The sequence below is a fragment of the Pantherophis guttatus genome, chromosome 4, assembly GCF_059756535.1.
Source record: "Pantherophis guttatus breed Tessera chromosome 4, ASM5975653v1, whole genome shotgun sequence".
In the NCBI taxonomy this organism is placed as follows: domain Eukaryota; kingdom Metazoa; phylum Chordata; class Lepidosauria; order Squamata; family Colubridae; genus Pantherophis; species Pantherophis guttatus.
In genome coordinates, this window is record NC_142066.1 from 37,394,645 (window position 1) to 37,413,859 (window position 19,215).

At 34.3% G+C, this 19,215-nt stretch overlaps 2 protein-coding genes across 2 annotated transcripts; both read right to left on the minus strand.

The window, feature by feature from the left end:
• Positions 1–773: 773 nt before the first annotated feature.
• LOC117668889 (olfactory receptor 14A16-like) lies at positions 774–1,845 on the minus strand. Its single transcript, XM_034422943.1, has one exon. The coding sequence runs from the start codon at positions 1,843–1,845 to the stop codon at positions 928–930; it is 918 nt and encodes a 305-aa protein (XP_034278834.1). The 3' UTR covers positions 774–927.
• Positions 1,846–8,865: 7,020 nt separating this feature from the next.
• On the minus strand, positions 8,866–11,622 carry LOC117668757 (olfactory receptor 14A16-like). Its single transcript, XM_034422819.2, has 2 exons — positions 10,706–11,622; positions 8,866–8,932 (listed from the first exon to the last, which is right to left on the minus strand). Exons 1-2 carry the CDS (start codon positions 11,620–11,622, stop codon positions 8,866–8,868), a joined length of 984 nt encoding a protein of 327 aa, XP_034278710.2.
• Positions 11,623–19,215: the final 7,593 nt, after the last annotated feature.

Sequence of the window (19,215 nt, forward strand, 5' to 3'; positions counted from 1 at the left end):
ATCACTAAGAAAAATTCTCCAGGTTCTAAAATATGCTTCTTTTAAAAAGCAGTGTATCAGTGAAGTCTACAGAATGCTTTAGTTTAGAAATAAATTAAAATGTAGGGCTTACTGAACTCTAAATAAGGGCTTTGGTTAGAAATAAACTAAGCATCCTTCAAAAACCTTGGCAGTCAAAGAACCTGAATATAGATTATCTTTCTTTTGAGGTTTAAAAGCTAATGGGAAATCAGCATATAAACATGAAAAGCTACTAGAAAATTTAACTTCAACTGCCACAACCTAAAGCATTTCCTTTTTTTAAAAAAAAATGTTTAATTTGCTTTAATACCATTAAAAATTATAAAAATCCCACTCTTCAAAACAGAATAAAAATAAACAAATATAACATAGCTTTTAATATAACATTTAATCTTGATGACATAAACAATTTTGATCAGTCTTTGCATTATGTCAATAGAGAATCAATTCAGAAGCAGAGAAGGAACACATATCATCAGTGCAATCTTGAAAAGTCAAGATTGAACAAAATTATTAACCCCAGTGAAACTTTTCCAGATAACAATGATATTGTCTTTTCATTGGAACAGAATACTTTATTTCAAAGTATGATAGTTACAATAAATCCAAAGTTCTTTGTTTTTTGATAGATTCTACATTTTCAGTATAAAATTCAGTACAAATCTAGCACATTTAAGCCCACTTTCTTTTTCCAAAACTATATTAAACAAAATGGGATAATTCTATGCCATACCTTTAGTATTTTAGCATCTTCAGCATTTAGATAGTAATTAACATTCAAGTGTTTCAAAGACCCATTTTAAAATGATCACTTTAATGTGGAGATTTTGCATTGCAAAATTGTATGCTATATGAATCATGCTTATAAATAAAGATAAGAGACCTATCTACAGAAAACTTGTACTTCTATATTTTTAGCATTTTCCACACAGCCTTTTGAATATCCTTGTTCCTGAAGCTATAAATGAAGGGATTGAGGAGTGGGGGCAAAACTGTATAAAAAACAGCAGAAAGCAAGTCCAAAGTATGGGAGGAAAGACTTTGGGGCCTCATATATGCAAACAAAGCAGAGATCAAAAACAAAGAAAAGACAGTTAGGTGAGGAGTACATGTGGAGAAAGCTTTGTATCTGCCTTGAACTGAAGGGATTTTCATCACTGCGGAGAAAATGTAGCCATATGAAATAAAAATGAGTCCACTACAAACTGAAGCTATAATAATCGCTAAAACCAATATCAGAATTTGATTAATAATGGTATCAGTACAAGAAATCTTTTGTAAATTAGGAACATCACAGAAGAATTGCTCAATTCTATTGAATTTGCAGAAATTTAACCTGAATGTAAGAATGGTGTGTAGCGAAGCATAGATCAAATTGCCTATCCAAGAAGCAGCTGCCATTTGTAAACAGGCACCCCAGTTCATCATTAGTGTATATTGCAGAGGGTGGCAGATGGCCACGTAACGGTCGTAAGCCATGACAGTCAACAAGGAAAGCTCAGAACTTCCAAAGGTGAAAACTGAGAAGACCTGAGCAGCACATCCAACATAGGAGATCTGCCTGTTATTTGTCAAAGAAGCAGCCATGGCTTTAGGGGTCATAGTTGAGATAAAGCAAACATCAGAGAATGACAAATTGACCAAAAAGAAATACATGGGAGCATGAAGGTGGTGATTCAGGATCACAACAACACCAAGAAGTAAATTTCCAACTAAGGCTAATAAGTAAATGACAAGAAATATTACAAAATACAAAATCTGCATGTCATGATCATCAGAAAATCCCATCAGAATGAATTCTGTCACAGTGGATTGGTTAGCCATTTAATTTATCTGACTCCTTCCAGGTAGAAAGAAAGTATAATAGCAAATTAGTAGAGAAAACAAATTGGTTACAGAATTATTCATACTATATGTAATAATGCACACTATTAAATTATAATTTGTAATATTTGTAAGAGGATATTACTCATTTTTCAAATGCAAAATAGCATCTCATATTTCTAAAACACACACGCACACACACACACACACACATTCTCATATATGACAAAGTTTATCAATCCCTATCTGTTGGAGTGGATTCCATTGACAAGAAGAGGAATTCTATAGAAAGAGACCATAGTGATAATGAGAAAGTGGGAGAGAGGAGAGAAGAAAGAGAGAGAGAGAGAGAGAGAGAGAGAGAGAGAGAGAGAGAGAGAGAGAGAGAGAGAGAGAGAGAGAAAAGAAAAGAAAAGAAAAGAAAAGAAAAGAAAAGAAAAGAAAAGAAAAGAAAAGTTAAGTTTCTTTTTGGTTCTGAGTAAAGTATTAAATATACATATGAAAATGTACATATATTACTCTTTATGTCTCTATTTTCCCCAGGAATATTAATACTGTGGGTTTTTATTTTGATTTTTAAAAGTTACAAATAAAATAGAAAATGAATACATATGTTTTATCACACAATATTTTTCTGTAAGCATTTTCAGTTTCATCAAAATAATTATGGAATTCAATATTTATTTAAGAAACATAATTCAACAGGAACCATTACAACTACATATGTGGTGGTGAGGTAAGATTATAATATTAAACATTTCTGTTGAAAGATATTTCTTCTTAAATTACATATACAATTGCCATCCTATGCGGGTTTCTTTCTCCCCCTCACACACAAAACTATATACCCACATACCCACATACCCACACACACACACACACACACACACACACACAGAGTAACAGTCATAATTTTATTGGATATTACTGTACTGTCCTCCTGGATTTTATGTATATGTCTGTTAACATACAGTTCCTGAATTCTTTGAAACTAATAGTGTTGAAAGTTTATTCTGCAACTTTCATTGCTATTGGTTTCAAAGAATTCAGGAACTGTATGTTAAGAGATATATACATAAAATCCAGGAGGACAGTACAGTAATATTCAATAAAATTATGACTGTTACTCTGTGTGTGTGTGTGTGTGTGTGTGTGTTTGTGTGTTTGTTAATGATAATAAATCCATATAAGATATGGCAAATTAAATAAATATTTATACTATATTCAGTTCATTCTTAAGTTTTTATTGTTATTTTTTTTTTAAAAAAATAAAGTTTTGTAATAAATAAAAACTTTGGAATACTTACAAAAAATTTCTTGTGACATTATGAGTGATGATATAGCTAATATGTTTTTCTTGATAAATCCATATTTATCTCAATTTATTCTTCTTAGCATCGAGAACCAACACATCCATGTCAGATCATATATATTTTTAACTAGGATGAAGAACTTCTCCCCTTGGACCATATCCTAGGCTTTAAAGTTAAAGATCTGTGAAAAGTAGCAGGATTATAATACCCTAAATAAAAATTGTGTTCAGTTCAAAAGGGGATTTTTTGTGGCATAATACATTAAGGTCTTCCTATAAGCTTCATAGCTAAAATTCTGTGCACATAGGAATTGTCTTTAGAATTCCCCTTAAGTGTTCTACTTACCCCTATATTTCTTGCTGTCTTGAAATATAATTTAAAGGTGACTATGTAAATACATGTGTGTTTTTCTACTATTTTATACATTCTAATTCTCTGCTATGAAAAATTGAAGGAGAGAAGAATTATATCACTCTTGTTTTCTATTGTGCTTCAAGGTCACTCCCTGGGAAATGTTTAAATTACAAAACAAAAAAAGAATTACTTAACCTTTGTGAAATACTACAAGTTTCTGAAGTGTAATACATACATCATACTCAGGGGTGAAATCTACTTATCTTCCCTACCGGATTTTGGACCCTCTGTGCATGCTCAAAGTCTTCTGCACATGCACGGAGAGTAAAAAAAGGTAATGACGTCTGGGCAGCTGGGTGGAGCCTCGTGCTGCTACCGCTACCAGTTCACCAAACCATATGCCACCACTGCTACAGTTCGCCCAAAACTGGTGTGAACCAGTAGCATTTCACCCCGATCATACTTCACTGATACCAAAATAAAATGGCTTTGTTGTTTCCTTTTGAGATCTGTCTTGGCAGTTCTCGTAAACACTTCCAGTTACTGGAATAGGTACATGAGGTTTTGAAAATACCCAAGTGCACTGCTCCCCTTCTCAACCATGTAAAGATACCTACCTCAATTCACCCAGCCATAGGGATTCCTGATTAGAATCCATCTTCCCATAGGAAATTCTAACATATTTTAAAACTATGAGAGGGGAGAACAAGTAATAAATCAGTTTGGTCTGGCAGAAATGGCATAAGAAAGGATTCAATGCTTAGGCTAATGCTTGAAATAAAATACAAATAGCTTGCTTGCTAAGCTTGCTAAGAGCTGCAGTAGTGCAATGGTTAGAGTGCAGTACTGCAAGCTATGTCTGCTGATCACCGGCTGCCAGCATTTTGCAGATTGAATCTCACCAGGCTCAAGGTTGACTCAGCTTTGCATCCTTCCAAAATCAGCAAAATGAGGACCCAGATTATTGGGGGCAATATGGTGACTCTCTAAACTGTTTAGAGAGGGCTGTGAAGCATTGTGAAGTGGTATATACCATATTTTTTGGAGTATAAGATGCACTTTCCCCCCCTAAAAGTGGCCGAAAATTTGGGTGCATCTTATACTCCGAATGTAGTCCTGTCCACCCACTGGCACCCACCCTTCGGCCTCTGTGCATCCTCTTCCTGCCTGCAGAGATTGCCACCAACAATGGCTTCTGTTTTTGGGCTCCACACGTCAAGTTTTCAGGCTCCAAACAATTGCCAAAGCACATCACCGCTGATCACCACCTGAAAATGCGATGCATTTGGAGGCTTAAAATGTGACCCATTGTGCCCAAAATGGCTACCCGGAACAGCTGCTGTCTTCTCTTACCCCTTCCAAGCTTCACTGGAGCTCCCTCCGATGATCAGCTGTGCTTTCAAAGCTTTTTTTCAGCCCTAACGAGGCAGTAGTCAGTGAAGCGATCTTCCGTGCTTCACCTGCTTTTCTCATTGCTTCTCTCTCCAATGATCAGCTGTGCTTTAGAAGCTGTTTTTTATCTCTAACCTGGCATGTGCGAGCGTAGTGAGTGGGTGGGTGTGCTCAAAACCAGCAAACTAATGTGCTGAAACTTACCAGACTAAGGACGCTAGCCAGATGAATACCTGGTAGGCAGATTTTTTTCCCAATTTTCCTCCCCAAAAACTAAGATGCGTTTTATACTCTGGTGCATCTTATACTCTAAAAAATATGGTAAGTCTAAGTCAGGGGCGAAATGTAAAATTTGTTACTACCTGTTCTGTGGGTGTGGCTTGGTGAGGGGGTTAATGTGACTGGGTGGGTGTGGCCAACTTTTTTTTTTTTAACTTTTCAAAGCATTTTTTCTAATGCTTTGAAAAGCCTCTGCCAATCAGGCAACTCAGCTGGGATTGTCAGAGAGGCATTTTAAAAATACCTCTCTGCCGATCAGGCAACTCAGCTGGGATCGTCAGAGAGGCATTTTTAAAAATAGCTATTGCTATTGCTATTGCTATTGCTATTAAGGAGATGAAACTGGAAACTCATGTTCTATGTACCAGAGAATAGGAACTTGATGCTTTAATGAACCAGTTACTGAAGGCTTGTTGTCTGAACAAATCAAAAACTAAAAATGATAGCTTGGTATAGATATGGGTTTGGATCCTCCTGTCCGTTTTCTTTAAGAAAGACCACTATATAAGCTTAGTCTTGCCACTCTCTAATTGGATAGGATGTTATATTCTATTCCTTCTGCAGTTCGATAAACTTGGCTCAAGGAGATCATATGGCTTCCACTTGTCAATTGGATTATGAGGAATTTTTCCATTGAAGTCTCATCTGGGATAGAGTAAGACCAGGAAGAATATTAACTTAATTCAAGAATTGTGTGGTCCCTACTCATCAATATGGTTGTAAAAGATTTTTCCACCTTCCATTTCCCTTTTGTTTGACCATATAATTACGTTTTTTTTCACTTTATTCTCCGGTTCATACAATTTCATTAAATCTAAATAAGATTACAAAGCTTAATGTGTTTCCTACATTTCAATCAAGTTAAAACAATGTTATCTAGGATAAATATACCTAAGGAACATGATTCAAATCCTGACCAAAGAATTAATGTGTTGCTGAATAGAAATGCCTCATAAATATGAATTCCTATATGGATATGTGTTTATAGAATATTATTTACCTAGGATTTATATACAAATATCAAGATCAAACATCACAAGTGAAAGGCAAAGCATCCTTCAAGATCAAATGGGCTTCTTACTGAAAGCTTATCTCTGGAGAGGAAGACAGTTTATTGCTGTCTTGCTCTAAGTGACTCTGAGTGCTATGCCTCCCTTAGGCATGAAGAAAAACATATTTTAAAAAAATAGCAAAAATGGATAGAAACAAGTTTTAAAAAATTATAATTTTGTAATATTTTAAAATGAAAATCTGTGCTTTAAAGTTGACCCAGTATATTCCAATTTTTTTTTTTACTAAAGAAAAAAATATGATGAGTTAAACAGTAACAGTAGAACAAGGCCACTGCTGTCATGTCCATGACTGAAAGCTTTCTGAATGACTATTGTGTCTGTGATGTGACATAGGATCCTAGACTTGACAGATTAATGAATGGATCCAGCAGGTATTTTTATGGGTATATAAATATTTAAGGTTTGTTTTGGCAAGGGCTTTTGACTACAGCAAAGAATAGCATAATTTTATTGCAGCTTCTGGGTGTCTGTTTGACAGCATGTCACTACCAAGGATACTAACCCTGGAAGGCTACAATTGGTTTGCACTGAGAAATATTATTCCTTGTTCTATTGCCCAGCCCAGCCTGACTCTTCCTCTTCATCCCTTTGCCACTTCATCCCTTTGCCACTGATGTAGACAATTCCATTCTCCAGAAGTTCCAAGGAAATGGAAAGGGCCCCTCAGAGACCCTTACTGAGGATATGAGTGGTAAACTAATAGTTCATTTGATAGTAACATCTTTTATTCTAAATCTATGCTATCCAAAAGACACAAATGTGTTTCTCCGAAAACACAACCCAATAATAAGCCCAACCCTATTTTTGGGGGGTGGACTCTACCTTGAAAATAAGCATGGGGGGATGGGTGTGGCCAGCATGAGTGGTGGTGTGGGTGTGGGTGGGTGTGTGCAACTGTCTGGCTGCAGCAGCAGCCCTTTAAAACATGTAAGAATAGTTAAGATTGTAGATTCTGCTTCTGTCCATAAGTATACAGGAAAAGACAGAGAATGATGAAACACAGTTGTTTTTCAAGCTTTGAAACATCCTTGTGAAATACATCATAGTTGCTTGATGAAGTATACTTCATTCTTCATGCCTTCTCCAGTATTGTGAAGTAAGTAAAATGTTTTTCTTGCTTCCCCTTGATATTTTCCTTGGCAGTTCTCATAAATAGTTATAGTACTTGGAACAGGTAGATGAGGATTTTGAAAGTGCACTGCTCATCTTTTCAATCTGATGAAAAGTACTATACCAATTCTACCCATACGGATTCCTGATTCAACTCCATTTTTCCATAGGGACCTCAGCTATTTCTACTACATTTTAAAGCTGAACAATTTACCAGATCAATTATTGAATGAGGACATAATTTATAAAACAATTTTGTCTAATTAAAAATGGCTGAAGAGAACCATCAGTGGTCAGTCTAATGACTGAAAATAAAAAACAAATAGCTTACGAAGGGGCTAAAACTGCAAAATCTGGCTTGTGTGTAGAACAAATGAAACCTGTCCACTGAGAACCATGAGAGATACTCAAGTAAGTTCAGTGAAGACTTCCTGATTGAACAAATTAAACTTAAAACTGCTAGGTTGTTAGGGTGAGGATTTGGAATCTATTGTTCATTTTCCTGTAGACAAGACCTTACATAAGCTTTGTCTTGACACTCTCTATATTCCCTATGTAATTCACTTGACTAAAGCAGATCATGTGGTCTCCATTTGTCAACTGGGTCATAGGGAATTTTCCCCTTTCCATTGGGATTGAATAGAATATTGGATTAAGGCCAGAAAAAATATTAAATTTTATTTAAGGATCTTGTGTGGTCATGGGAGTTTTTATTCTTCTATTTGTCTGACCATTTGGTCTTACATTGTTTTCCTCTGCACTCTCTAATTCATACAAATCCATCTAATTTCAATTTTAATACTTACTTGTACCTGCTATTGTGCAGCTTGGCTAGTATATTTTAGATACAGTCTATTATAGATCCATACAGTTGCTTATTTAAAACAACTTTAGAAATGGATCTGTATTTATTTGATATTTAATTTTAAATAATCAGTAAATAGTTGCTCCTTTGGATATAGATGAGATTAAAAAGAAATTTATTAGAAATAATAGCTAAGTGCAGGACTTCATTGATATTTGATAGAATGATATAAAATCTATGTTGAATTTTTCCTCCCCAATCTCTAAAAACTATATAATGAAAATTTTGACAGTTATATCTTACCTTCTTCATTCAATGAAATCTATATCACAATTATATCAAAATCTGGTAGAGGTCATTTGTTTTGCATTCATTGATCAATATAGATATTAAAATTTTAATTGACTTTTTTTAGCCAAGAGACTTTAGCAAATAAATTTTAGCAGTAAAATGCAGAACATGGATCTGATTCAATTTGACTAGTATAGTATTGTTTAATTTGAATAAAGATATTAAAGACAAAACCACAATTCTATTGTTTGAGATGGAAAAGTTTTATTCATGAGTCAGTTAGATAAAACTCTGCCAACCAAATTTCCTAAAAAATATTTGCATGTTTCAGAAAATAAGGTCCTGTAATATATTGGACTATTAATAAAAATAACTGTATAGTTACTCAATTGCCTTGTTTTGCCTATATATGAAACAAGGAATCATATATCACATATAAATTTAAAGATTTGTAAACCTTTTTGATTTTCAATAGGTCTGTAAAAAATATGGACTAAAACATGATCTATTCCCCATACAAGTCATAAAATGAGATAAAGAGAAAACTATTTAAATTAATGATTAAAAATGTTATACATGTACATTTGAAGAAAATGAATTGAATAATAAATGCTATATTAATGTAAACATTGTAACGATTAAGATAATACCTAGTCCATTGTTTGTGTTGCCAATCGCTTGTATATAGTGTAAAAAATTTCATCCTTCACATTTATATATCCTCCTTTATATATTGGACTATGATAATGGAGTAAAATGCATGTGAGAAAAAGCACTCATGGTTTTACAATATTCTGCTAACAGAATATTATATTTATCATGCTAAAGACAATCCAATCAAGTTAGGAAATTATTTTTGATTGTTGTTGTTAATATCCACATGGCTGCTTGAATGTGATTGTTCCAAAGACTTTACGTCAAGAGTGAAACTTTTGGCAGCTACTTGCCTCTTCATTTTTATCAACTTGCCATTAGAGTGTGGGGGGGAGGTGTTGCTTTAGAACAGGTTAGTTGGAGAAACGAAACCTGTACGATTCCACTGAAGACCATGAGAGGCTGAAACATTTTCAAGGTCATCATAAGAGGTGTGGATTGAAATAGATGGTTCCCATAACAAAGTGAATTTGTTTATATGGACTATGTGAGAAGCTGGGAATTTGGCTGTGGAAATTATTGTTTAATTCTATGAACGGATGTTTGGGAATTTCAGTTTTGTTTTGACATTACCATGCAGTGATAATAAACAGTAAGATTTTTGGAAACGTAATGAATCTGAAGTTTTATTTGGATTCTTGAGCTGGATGTTGACACTATAAATGATGAGATTCAGAAAGGGAGGCAAAAATGAATATGAAATGGCAGAAAGTAAGTCTACAGTGAGAAAAGAAAAGAGATTTGGGCCTAATGTATGAAAATAAACTTGTAGAGAAACAACTGTCAAGTGTGGACTGCAAATTGAGAAGACTTTGTATTTGGCTCAACTGATGGAATCCAATACAAAATGAAGTCATTTTGTTAGAATTTTTTAATTTTTTTTTGAATTTTTAATACTTCTGCATAAATAGGAACTAAAACATGATCCATTATCCAAACAAATCATAAAGTTGGGCTCTTTTTATTTATTTTTTACTATAACCATATTATTTCATAATTAAAGTACTGAGATCTAGTCAAGTTGATCAATTACCTTGTTCTGCCTCTATATGAAGTAAGGAACCACATTATGTATCACATAACTTGAAAATAAATACAGTGATGGTTTAAGGTTTGTGGACCTTTTTGAATTGTTAATACTTATAAATAGGAACAACTAAAACATGATTCATTCTCCATACAAGTAATAAAAGTAGACAAAGAGAAAACCAAGTAAATGAATTATTTAAAAAAATGTTATACTTGTTCATTTATTTACTGAGGAAAATGATGCAAATAATAAATAATATATTAGTGTAAGAATGATAATTAGGAGCAAAACACCCAGTCTAGTGTTTGTGTTGCCAGTTACTTGTGCAGAGTTATGTCCTACATAATTTTCACCTCCTCTCCATTACATCCAAATACTTTGCAATATAGGGAGGTTGACCTATATGTTAGAGTATAATAGAGGAAGAGACATCCAAGGGAGATCTCTCATCCTTTCACAAGGACATGTTATATTTGTTAGACTGAAGACAATCAAATTAGGTTAGGATTTATTATTTGTTTGTTTGTTTGCTTGCTTGCTTGTTTTTGATGTTAATTTCCACAGAGCTGCTTGAATGTTCTTGTTCCGGAGGCTGTAAATGATAGGATTCATAACAGGAGGCATAATTGTATATGAAACAGCAGAAAGCAAGTCTATAATGGGAAAAGAAAGAGATTTTGGCCTCATGTATGAAAACAAACATGTAGAGATGAATAAAGAAAAAACTGTCAAGTGTGGAATACAAGTCGAGAATGCTTTGCATCTGCCTTCAACAGATTGAATTTTCAGCACAGCAGAAATAATATAGACATAAGAAGCAAAAACCAATCCTGAACAAAATGAAGACACAATGAATCCAATTATCCAGATCACAATTTGGTTCACTTTTGTATCTGTGCAAGAAATCTTTTGTAACTGAGGAATGTCACAAAAAAATTGCCCAATTGTGTTTGGTCCACAGAAGCTTAATTGGAAAGTGATGACCGTTTGTACAGATGCATATAGCAGGGAGCTGACCCAGGACGTAACTGCTATTTGATTGCTTGCATCCCAGTTCAGGATGAGGCTATATTGTAGAGGATGACAAATAGCTATGTAACGGTCATAAGCCATGATGGTTAGCAAGGAAACTTCAGAACATGTAGAACTAACAATTAAAAAAACTTGAGCAACACAGCCAGGAACAGTAATTATTTTGTCATCTGTCAATGAAACTGCCATGGATTTGGGGACTGTGGTCGTGATTAAACAAATATCAGTTAGGGACAGGTTAGCCAAAAAGAAATACATAGGTGTGTGCAGGTGGTGATTCAGGAACACAACAAAAATTATAAGTAAATTCCCAGTTAAGGCTAAAAAGTAAATAAATAGAAACATGACAAAATGTAGACGTTGTACATCACAGTCATCAGAAAATCCCATCAGAATGAATTCCAGCACAGTGGATTGGTTGGCCATTCCAGTTCTTTCAATCATTCTGTAAAAAAACCAGATTTTGATTGGAGACTATTAAACAAAACAAATTTATTTATTTATTTATTTATTTAATTAATTAATTAATTAATTAATTAATTAATTAATTAATATACTGCCCTTCTCCCAGAAGGACTCAGGGCGGTGTACAGCCAAAATAAAATACACAGATATAAAATTTAAAAAACAATTTAAGAAATATTAAATAGTTTGGCCCATATCGAATTAAAATAAAACTACCCATTTTGGATATTTTAAAATTAAGAGTTAATGATTAAAAAATTTAAAAATTAGGCCAGCCCGGCTTGTTGGAATAAAAGCGTCTTGAGGGCCTGGTGGAAGGTGCGTAGGTTGGGAATCCTCCGCATCTCGGGGGGCAGTTCGTTCCAGAGGGCAGGAGCCCCCACAGAGAAGGCTCTCCCCCTGGAGGTCGCGAGCCGACATTGCTTGGCCGACGGCACCCGGAGAAGCCCCTCTCTGTGGGAGTGAATTGGCCAGTGAGAGGCTATTGGTAGCAAGAGGTGGTCTTGTAAATACCCAGGTCCTAAGCCATGGAGTGCTCTGAAGGTGGTAACCAATACCTTGAATCGCACCCAGAGGACCATCGGAAGCCAGTGCAGCTCGCGCAGGAGAGGTGTTACATGGGAGCACCATGATGCTCCCATAATCACCTGCGCGGCCACATTCTGGACCAGTTGGAGCCTCCGGGTGCTCTTCAAGGAGAGCCCCATGTAGAGAGCATTACAGTAGTCCAGGTGGGAAGTGACGAGGGCATGAGTGACCATGCGTAGGGAGTCCCAATCCAGAAAGAGACGCAACTGGTGGATCAGGCGAACCTGATATAAAGCCCCCCTGGCCACGGCCGTCACATGTTCTTCTAAGGACAGCCATGCATCCAGGAGGACACCTAAGTTCTGAGCCCTCTCCGTGGGGGCCAATGACTCGCCCCCAATAGTCAGAGATGGCACGAACTGACTATATTGGGACGCTGGAAGCCACAGTCACTCGGTCTTGGATGGGTTGAACTTGAGCCTGTTTCTCCCCATCCAGATCTGCATAGCCTCCAGACACCGGGACATCATGTCAAGGGTATCATTGGGGTGGTCTGGGGTGGATGATAATTACTCTTATCAATTTACTGACAGAGCATAGTTAAAATTCATTGTCAAAATGGTTTTTCCCAAAAGTTAAATGGACACAATTAGTGCATTTGGGCAGTAACATGCGTACTCATTCCCTGTATTATTATTATTATTATTATTATTATTATTATTATTATTATTATTATTATTATTATTGTTGTTGTTGTTGTTATTGTTATTGTTATTGTTATTGTTGTTATTATTATTATTATTATTATTATTATTATTATTATTATTATTATTATATAATGCAAGATTCACTGGCGCATAAATTTGCAGAAACCCACAGTTTCTGTCTAAGAATTCTGAAGAAAATAAAATGCACTCCGCAATGCCAGGATGTTAATGAAAGAAAATAATGGGCTGAAGGTAAGTAAGGGAACAGGAATCTATATACAAGATTTAAAATAATACATTATTGAAATTACCTTAAAATATTTTTAAAATCATTTTTATGTCAGTTTGCCTATATAAAAAGTGAAGTGTGTGTGTGTGTATCAGAAAATGCAGGTTAAATAACATTAATCAGAATATCCCAAAATTCTGTCGTGGTGACAGAATTGGTTGCCTATTATGTATCTTTGAATCATTGTGTACAAAAGATAATATAGATTCTAAAAAATGGTTATGCAAGAAACATATACAGAGAGGGTTTATAGCTATAATTCGTTGCTAATATCTATTTAGTACTTAACTGTAATTAAATACTTATCTGGATTCAAAACAGAATAGTGCATGTTTATTCACTAACATATATGTTATTTTTTATATAATTAGGTAGATATAAAGAGATAATTCTGAAAATCTCTGCTCCACTTAGGATTCCAAGAAAATCCAAAGTTTACTAGAGTGAACTGATCTTTCAAATACTATTTTATAGTAGTTCATTAAATCCAATAAATAATTCAGAGCCTGCCTTATTCTTTTATTTTATTTTTTGGTAGTAGAAATTAATATCTGTTTCTATGTATTATAATTTAATATTAGGGAGATTTTATTTGATTTAATAGTTACAGAATTGCTTGGTGATGTATTTTGCACAGAGATATAGGGTTACAGATAGTCATAGCTTTAGATACATATATAAGATCTAAAACTTTGTCCAACTTATCAGGCTCATTGTGTTCAGTGTAATAGCTGCTAGACACATGGGCATAGTATTACAGATCAATTAGCTCAAATTGGATCAAATTTACTATATTACTAGGTAATATTAATCTAGTAAATTTAGTATATTTAGTAAATTTAGTGAATTTAGTATGTTTAGTAAATTTAGTGAATGTACTAAAAATTTACTAAATATAGTAAAACTATATAGTAAATATAGTAAAAATATAGTAAAATATAGTAAAACTACGTAATATTTCTAATATATTTATTCAAGAAAAAAGAAAAACCAGCAGATTGATTATATATTGTATCACTACAAACAAAATATAAATTCCTACCAAGAGGTTGCATCAAGCACTTTCATTAAGTATTATATGATTTAAAATGAAAATATAATTTATTTATTTTTATCACAAATTTTTGAGTCTGTCATCTGCACCTTTATAACTGTCTGGTTTGGTTCTGCAACCCAACAAGACAGACACAGACTTCAGAGGATAATTAGAACTGCAGAAAAACCAATTACTATCAACCTGCCTTCCATTGAGGACCTGTATACTGCACGAGTCAAAAAGAGGGCTGTGAAAATATTTACAGACCACTCATATCCTGGACATAAACTGTTTCAACTACTCTCAAAATGACTCTATAGAGCACTGCACACCAGAACAACTAGACAGAAGAACAGTTTTTTCCCGAACACCATCACTCCGCTAAACAAATAATTACCTCAACACTGTCAAACTATTTACTAAGTCTGCACTACTATTAATCTTCTCATCATTCCCATCACCCATCTCCTTCCATTTATGACTGTTTGACTGTAACTTTGTTGCTTGTATCCTTGTGGTTTATATTGATATTGATTGTTTCCTGACTGCTTATTTGTACCTATGACTATCATTAAGTGTTGTACCTTATGATTCTTCATGAACATATCTTTTCTTTTATGTACATTGAGAGTATATGCACCAAGACAAATTCCTTGTGTGTCCAACAAACACTTGGCCAATAAAAAATTCTATTCTATCGTAATTTGTAACTGATCAAGAAATGCTCTATTTCATATAAAATGATGTAAACCAATATAATCTATGTACAAATTATAAATATCCAACATTAAACAATATTTTCATAAATGACTTCCTAAGCACTTTAATAAAGAGATTCTCTTACCTTGAAGTTTATTTGCTGAAAAGATGACTCTTCCAATCTATTTAAATATAGAAGTTCTGTAAATGTTTTTATTGTGCAGAAAGAAATTTTGTCATCTTGCTTACTGTTCATTCCTTTGGGATCACCACAATTCCCATATCAATATACAAAGTTTATTGAGAGACTTGTAATTAACTTATTATATTTAGACTATGGTGGCTCTGTGTAGTATTTTTATTTTTAATTCAGAACACATCCTGAGTTTGAAAAGCTGATGAGATTACTTAAAGGAGAATCTTTAATTTTTATAAGATCACTTGAAGAAACTTACTGTAAACACTACAAGAGGATTTGGCAATGTTCCCGAATTTCTTTTATGGTTATTACAAATAACATAAATTTCTGGTTATGAACAAACAGAATTGTTTTATTTTATTAGTCACATACAGCACACACAGAGAAAAAACAAATATTCATTTATGCACATATGCATATACACAATACAGGTGCACATTCAGTGTAGCTTAGGAACACATTTTCAAGAATTTCTTAAACAACAGTTGCTCCTAAATTCATTAGTAGTGAATCTCTCTGTCCAGCAGTTTATCTCTTAGACAGCAATTCTAAGAGATTCCCACTCCTCCAATGGCTAGAAAAGCTTCTTAAAAGAGAAGAATGGTAGAAAAGGTGATATGTATTGTCATCTCTTCAAAGCCGGTCAGGCCAGGAACATGAAACTGCAAAAATTAATACAACTTTATGTTGTTGTATCTATAATTATGAATTTTGAAACAAAATTTTGAAAACCTAACACACGTTTCAACTGGGATTATGCATTATTATTTATAATCAGTGATGCTTATTATACACTCCTCTTGGGAGCTTAATCACCACCTGGAATAGAAGAGATTTTAGAGAGGATTGTGTCTAAGTGACATATTTTGATCCTTTGGATCTCATAATATATGAAGGAACTAGGGGAGATAAAGTGGATCATGCAATATCTAAAGTGCCACTGGTGGAAGACTAAGAATGAACTAAATTGAACAAAGATAAGATTTCCCATTAAAGCCAATCATGTGCCAATTCATGTAGCAAAAGGGAGATACTTCACACAAATTGCATCTGAAGATAATAATTCAGCCATCTTCTTCAGGTTGAACCAATTCCTTCTAGAAAAGAAGAACTTGGGGATCTACTTTTACGGGCAGACAAAGGCAATTTGCTGATTTTCTGGCAGCTAAAGTCATTTGAATGTATTCCGATTTGGATGTTGGGGAGGAGGGATACTTGCCCAGTTTCCAGGGAATGGTTTGACTCAGTTGCTCCTGAGGAAATGGACAGAATTAAAGACTTTCTGGAAGTTGACATGTATTTTATTGGTATGGTGGTAATTATGTATTTCTAGAGACGGGAATGGTGCCCTTCTTTTTTTTTTTTATTGAAAAAGTATTTCAAATACAATTTTTCCCCTTTCCCCCCCAACCCCCTCCCCCTCCCCTCCCCCCATGGCTTCTGCAAGATGAAATCCAAATTAATGTCACATTATATAATACTTTACCATCCTTTTACACCACCCCCTATGTGCTAAACATTTATTTCTAACATTATTATTATGTCCCCGATATACTATACATTTCAAAACAGCATTCAGCTATAAAACTATATAATAGATCCTAATTTGGCATTTATTCCATAATCTACCCATTTCCTCCACCCCCATACGTATATCTCTTAATTCAAATCTTTTAAGTATATTAATATCTAAACATAACATCCCTTTTCCTAAACTAAGCAATCAGTAACGTTACCTATCACCTTGTACCATATCAATTTTGTTTCACCCACTTTCCTACAGGTCTACCATACATAATATATTTAATATCTTTATTCTTCTGCCCATATCACTAAGAGATATTTCCATATATAAATAAAACCCTCAAGTGACTTTAAATTTGTATTCCATATAGTATCTTCTGTAATGTCTTTCAACTAGATTGTTAATTCCATCGACCATGTTAGGGTAACATCAAGTCCTGCTTCTAACAGCATATTCAGTATCTTCAATTACCATCTGCCCCCATCATTAATAAGTATTTCTGTATATATAAAAAAAACCCCGAGTGACTTTATATTTATATTCCATATGGTATCTTCTGTAATGTCTTTTGTCTAGATTATTAATTCCAACAACCACGTTAGGGTAACAGCCAGATCATCTGCATGCCCCAATTTCATAGTTCTCTTGCCTTATAGCTCAACATATACATAATCCATTTTTCAGAGAGTCCAAAATAGAAAGTTCCAATCTGCTCAATCTCAAGCCATCTTCCACATCCCAAAAACACCAGCACTGCAGAGATCTGTTATTCTTCTCAAAATAGTATAAGTCTATAATTTGCCTCAGCTATATTTTCATGTATCAGCCTTCTATGAATCCCGCTTATTATATTTACTCATCTCTTAAATAACTGGCATTAATCTGTTGGCTAAAAAAGAATTGTAATTTAATTTTTTTTACTTTTGTAGAACCTGCTTCTTCTTTTCTTAACTTGTTGTGGTTTAGATCTCCACCCTGGTTGCGTTTCTAGGACTTGTATATCAGCTGATTGAATTACATGCTGGTCTTTAACTTGATGAGTCATCAAATCGAGATCCAAAGCCGCCTCTCTTGTATTTATAGGTGATCCAGCTATAGCCTCTGAAGGAGAATCCAAAAGCGGCTCATCCAAAAAGCCCTCTATAACTTGTCGTTTTTCCATTACCTCCATCTCCATCTGCTTGGCCTGAGTTTCAATCTCTTGTTCATTTTGCTTTTCTTTATCCCCCTCCTGTATTCCTGACACTGATGACATACGTGGAGATGTTGGGTCCATTTTAAAAACCTTGTAGTAAAATTCTTCCGCTTTTTCAACAGTGTTTAATTGATATCTTTCTCCTTGATATCTCAATATTATATCAACTGGAGCATCCCACCTAAATGGGATGTTTTGTTTCTTTAGCTCAGTCACCAAAAATCCAAAGTCCTTTCTATCTTTTAACATCTTGGACGGCAGCTCTTTATATATCCAGATCTTCATTCCATTCATTTCTAGAGTGGAGTTAAAAGACTTTTGCACAATATCATTTCTTATTCCTTTATCAGTAAAATAAATCACCACATCTCTAAGCAATTGTCTTTGCTTTGCCACCCAAGAATTTACTCTGTAGACCTTATCAATCTTACAGAATATTTCTTCAGAGCTGACCTTTAAAATCACAGCCAGAACTTCAGCAGACATCTTTCTCAAGTCCTCTCTGTTATTTTCCTGTATTCCTCTCATTCTGATCGCAAATTCCATGTATCTGAATTGCATCATTGTAACTTCATTTTCAATCCTTTGCTTTATATTATCTACATTATAAATATTGTGATCAGCTTCCTTCATTTTAGACTCTGCTTCTGAGCTATTTTCTTGAATCATTGTCAAATCATTTTCAATTCTTTGTATTTTATTATCCAGATTATGAATCTTATAATCAGCTTCCTTCATTTTAGACTCTATTGATGTCTTTATCCATCTTTATAATTACTTCTGAAAAACTTTTCAAAGCTGTTACAATATAGCGCTTCAGGTTATCATACTTTTGTTGAACCAACTCTTTAATTTCCTGTCTAAATTTTTTAAGATTCTGGTTCATAATCTCATCATGTCTTGCCAACTCCTCCACAACAAATTCCTTTAAATCTTTAAAACCATTCTTCTGCATCTGCAAGCTCAAAAATTGCTCTTGTGATTTATAATTGGGGGACCCCCCACAGCTTGGTTGTCTGGCTTTGTCAGTTTTAACGCCATCCTGCCATGCAAACAGACTCTTTTTAAAGAAAAAATCTTCTCTCCACACAATATCAATATCAAGTCTCTAAGAAGGAAGAAGCATGAAACAGAAATTTTTCTCTTCTCTTGTAGCCAGCGCTACTGCTTCAAATATTTTGTAACATATTAAGCCATTCAAACGGAAAGACTTTCACTTTCAGCTTTCTTCTCAAGCCTCAGCCAGCCGCCATTTTAAACCTTTTTTTTCCCTTTTCACTCTCTCTTCATTCTTAAAATCAATCATAGGGTTGTTACAAATACTTGTGATTTAAAGTCCCAAATCCAGATTTCATCCTGCTTATTCAAGCAATCTGTTAGTTTTCGCTGATTAG

What these genes read in the sequence shown, in the direction of transcription:
- LOC117668889 (XM_034422943.1), bottom strand. Translation starts at nt 1,845, where the DNA reads ATGGCTAACCAATCCACTGTGACAGAATTCATTCTGATGGGATTTTCT.
- LOC117668757 (XM_034422819.2), bottom strand. Translation starts at nt 11,622, where the DNA reads ATGATTGAAAGAACTGGAATGGCCAACCAATCCACTGTGCTGGAATTC. An exon ending in AACATTCAAGCAGCTCTGTG is followed by an intron (nt 8,933 to 10,705) that starts GAAATTAACATC and finishes TACAGACCTATT; the next exon opens with GAAAATCAAAAAGGTTTACA.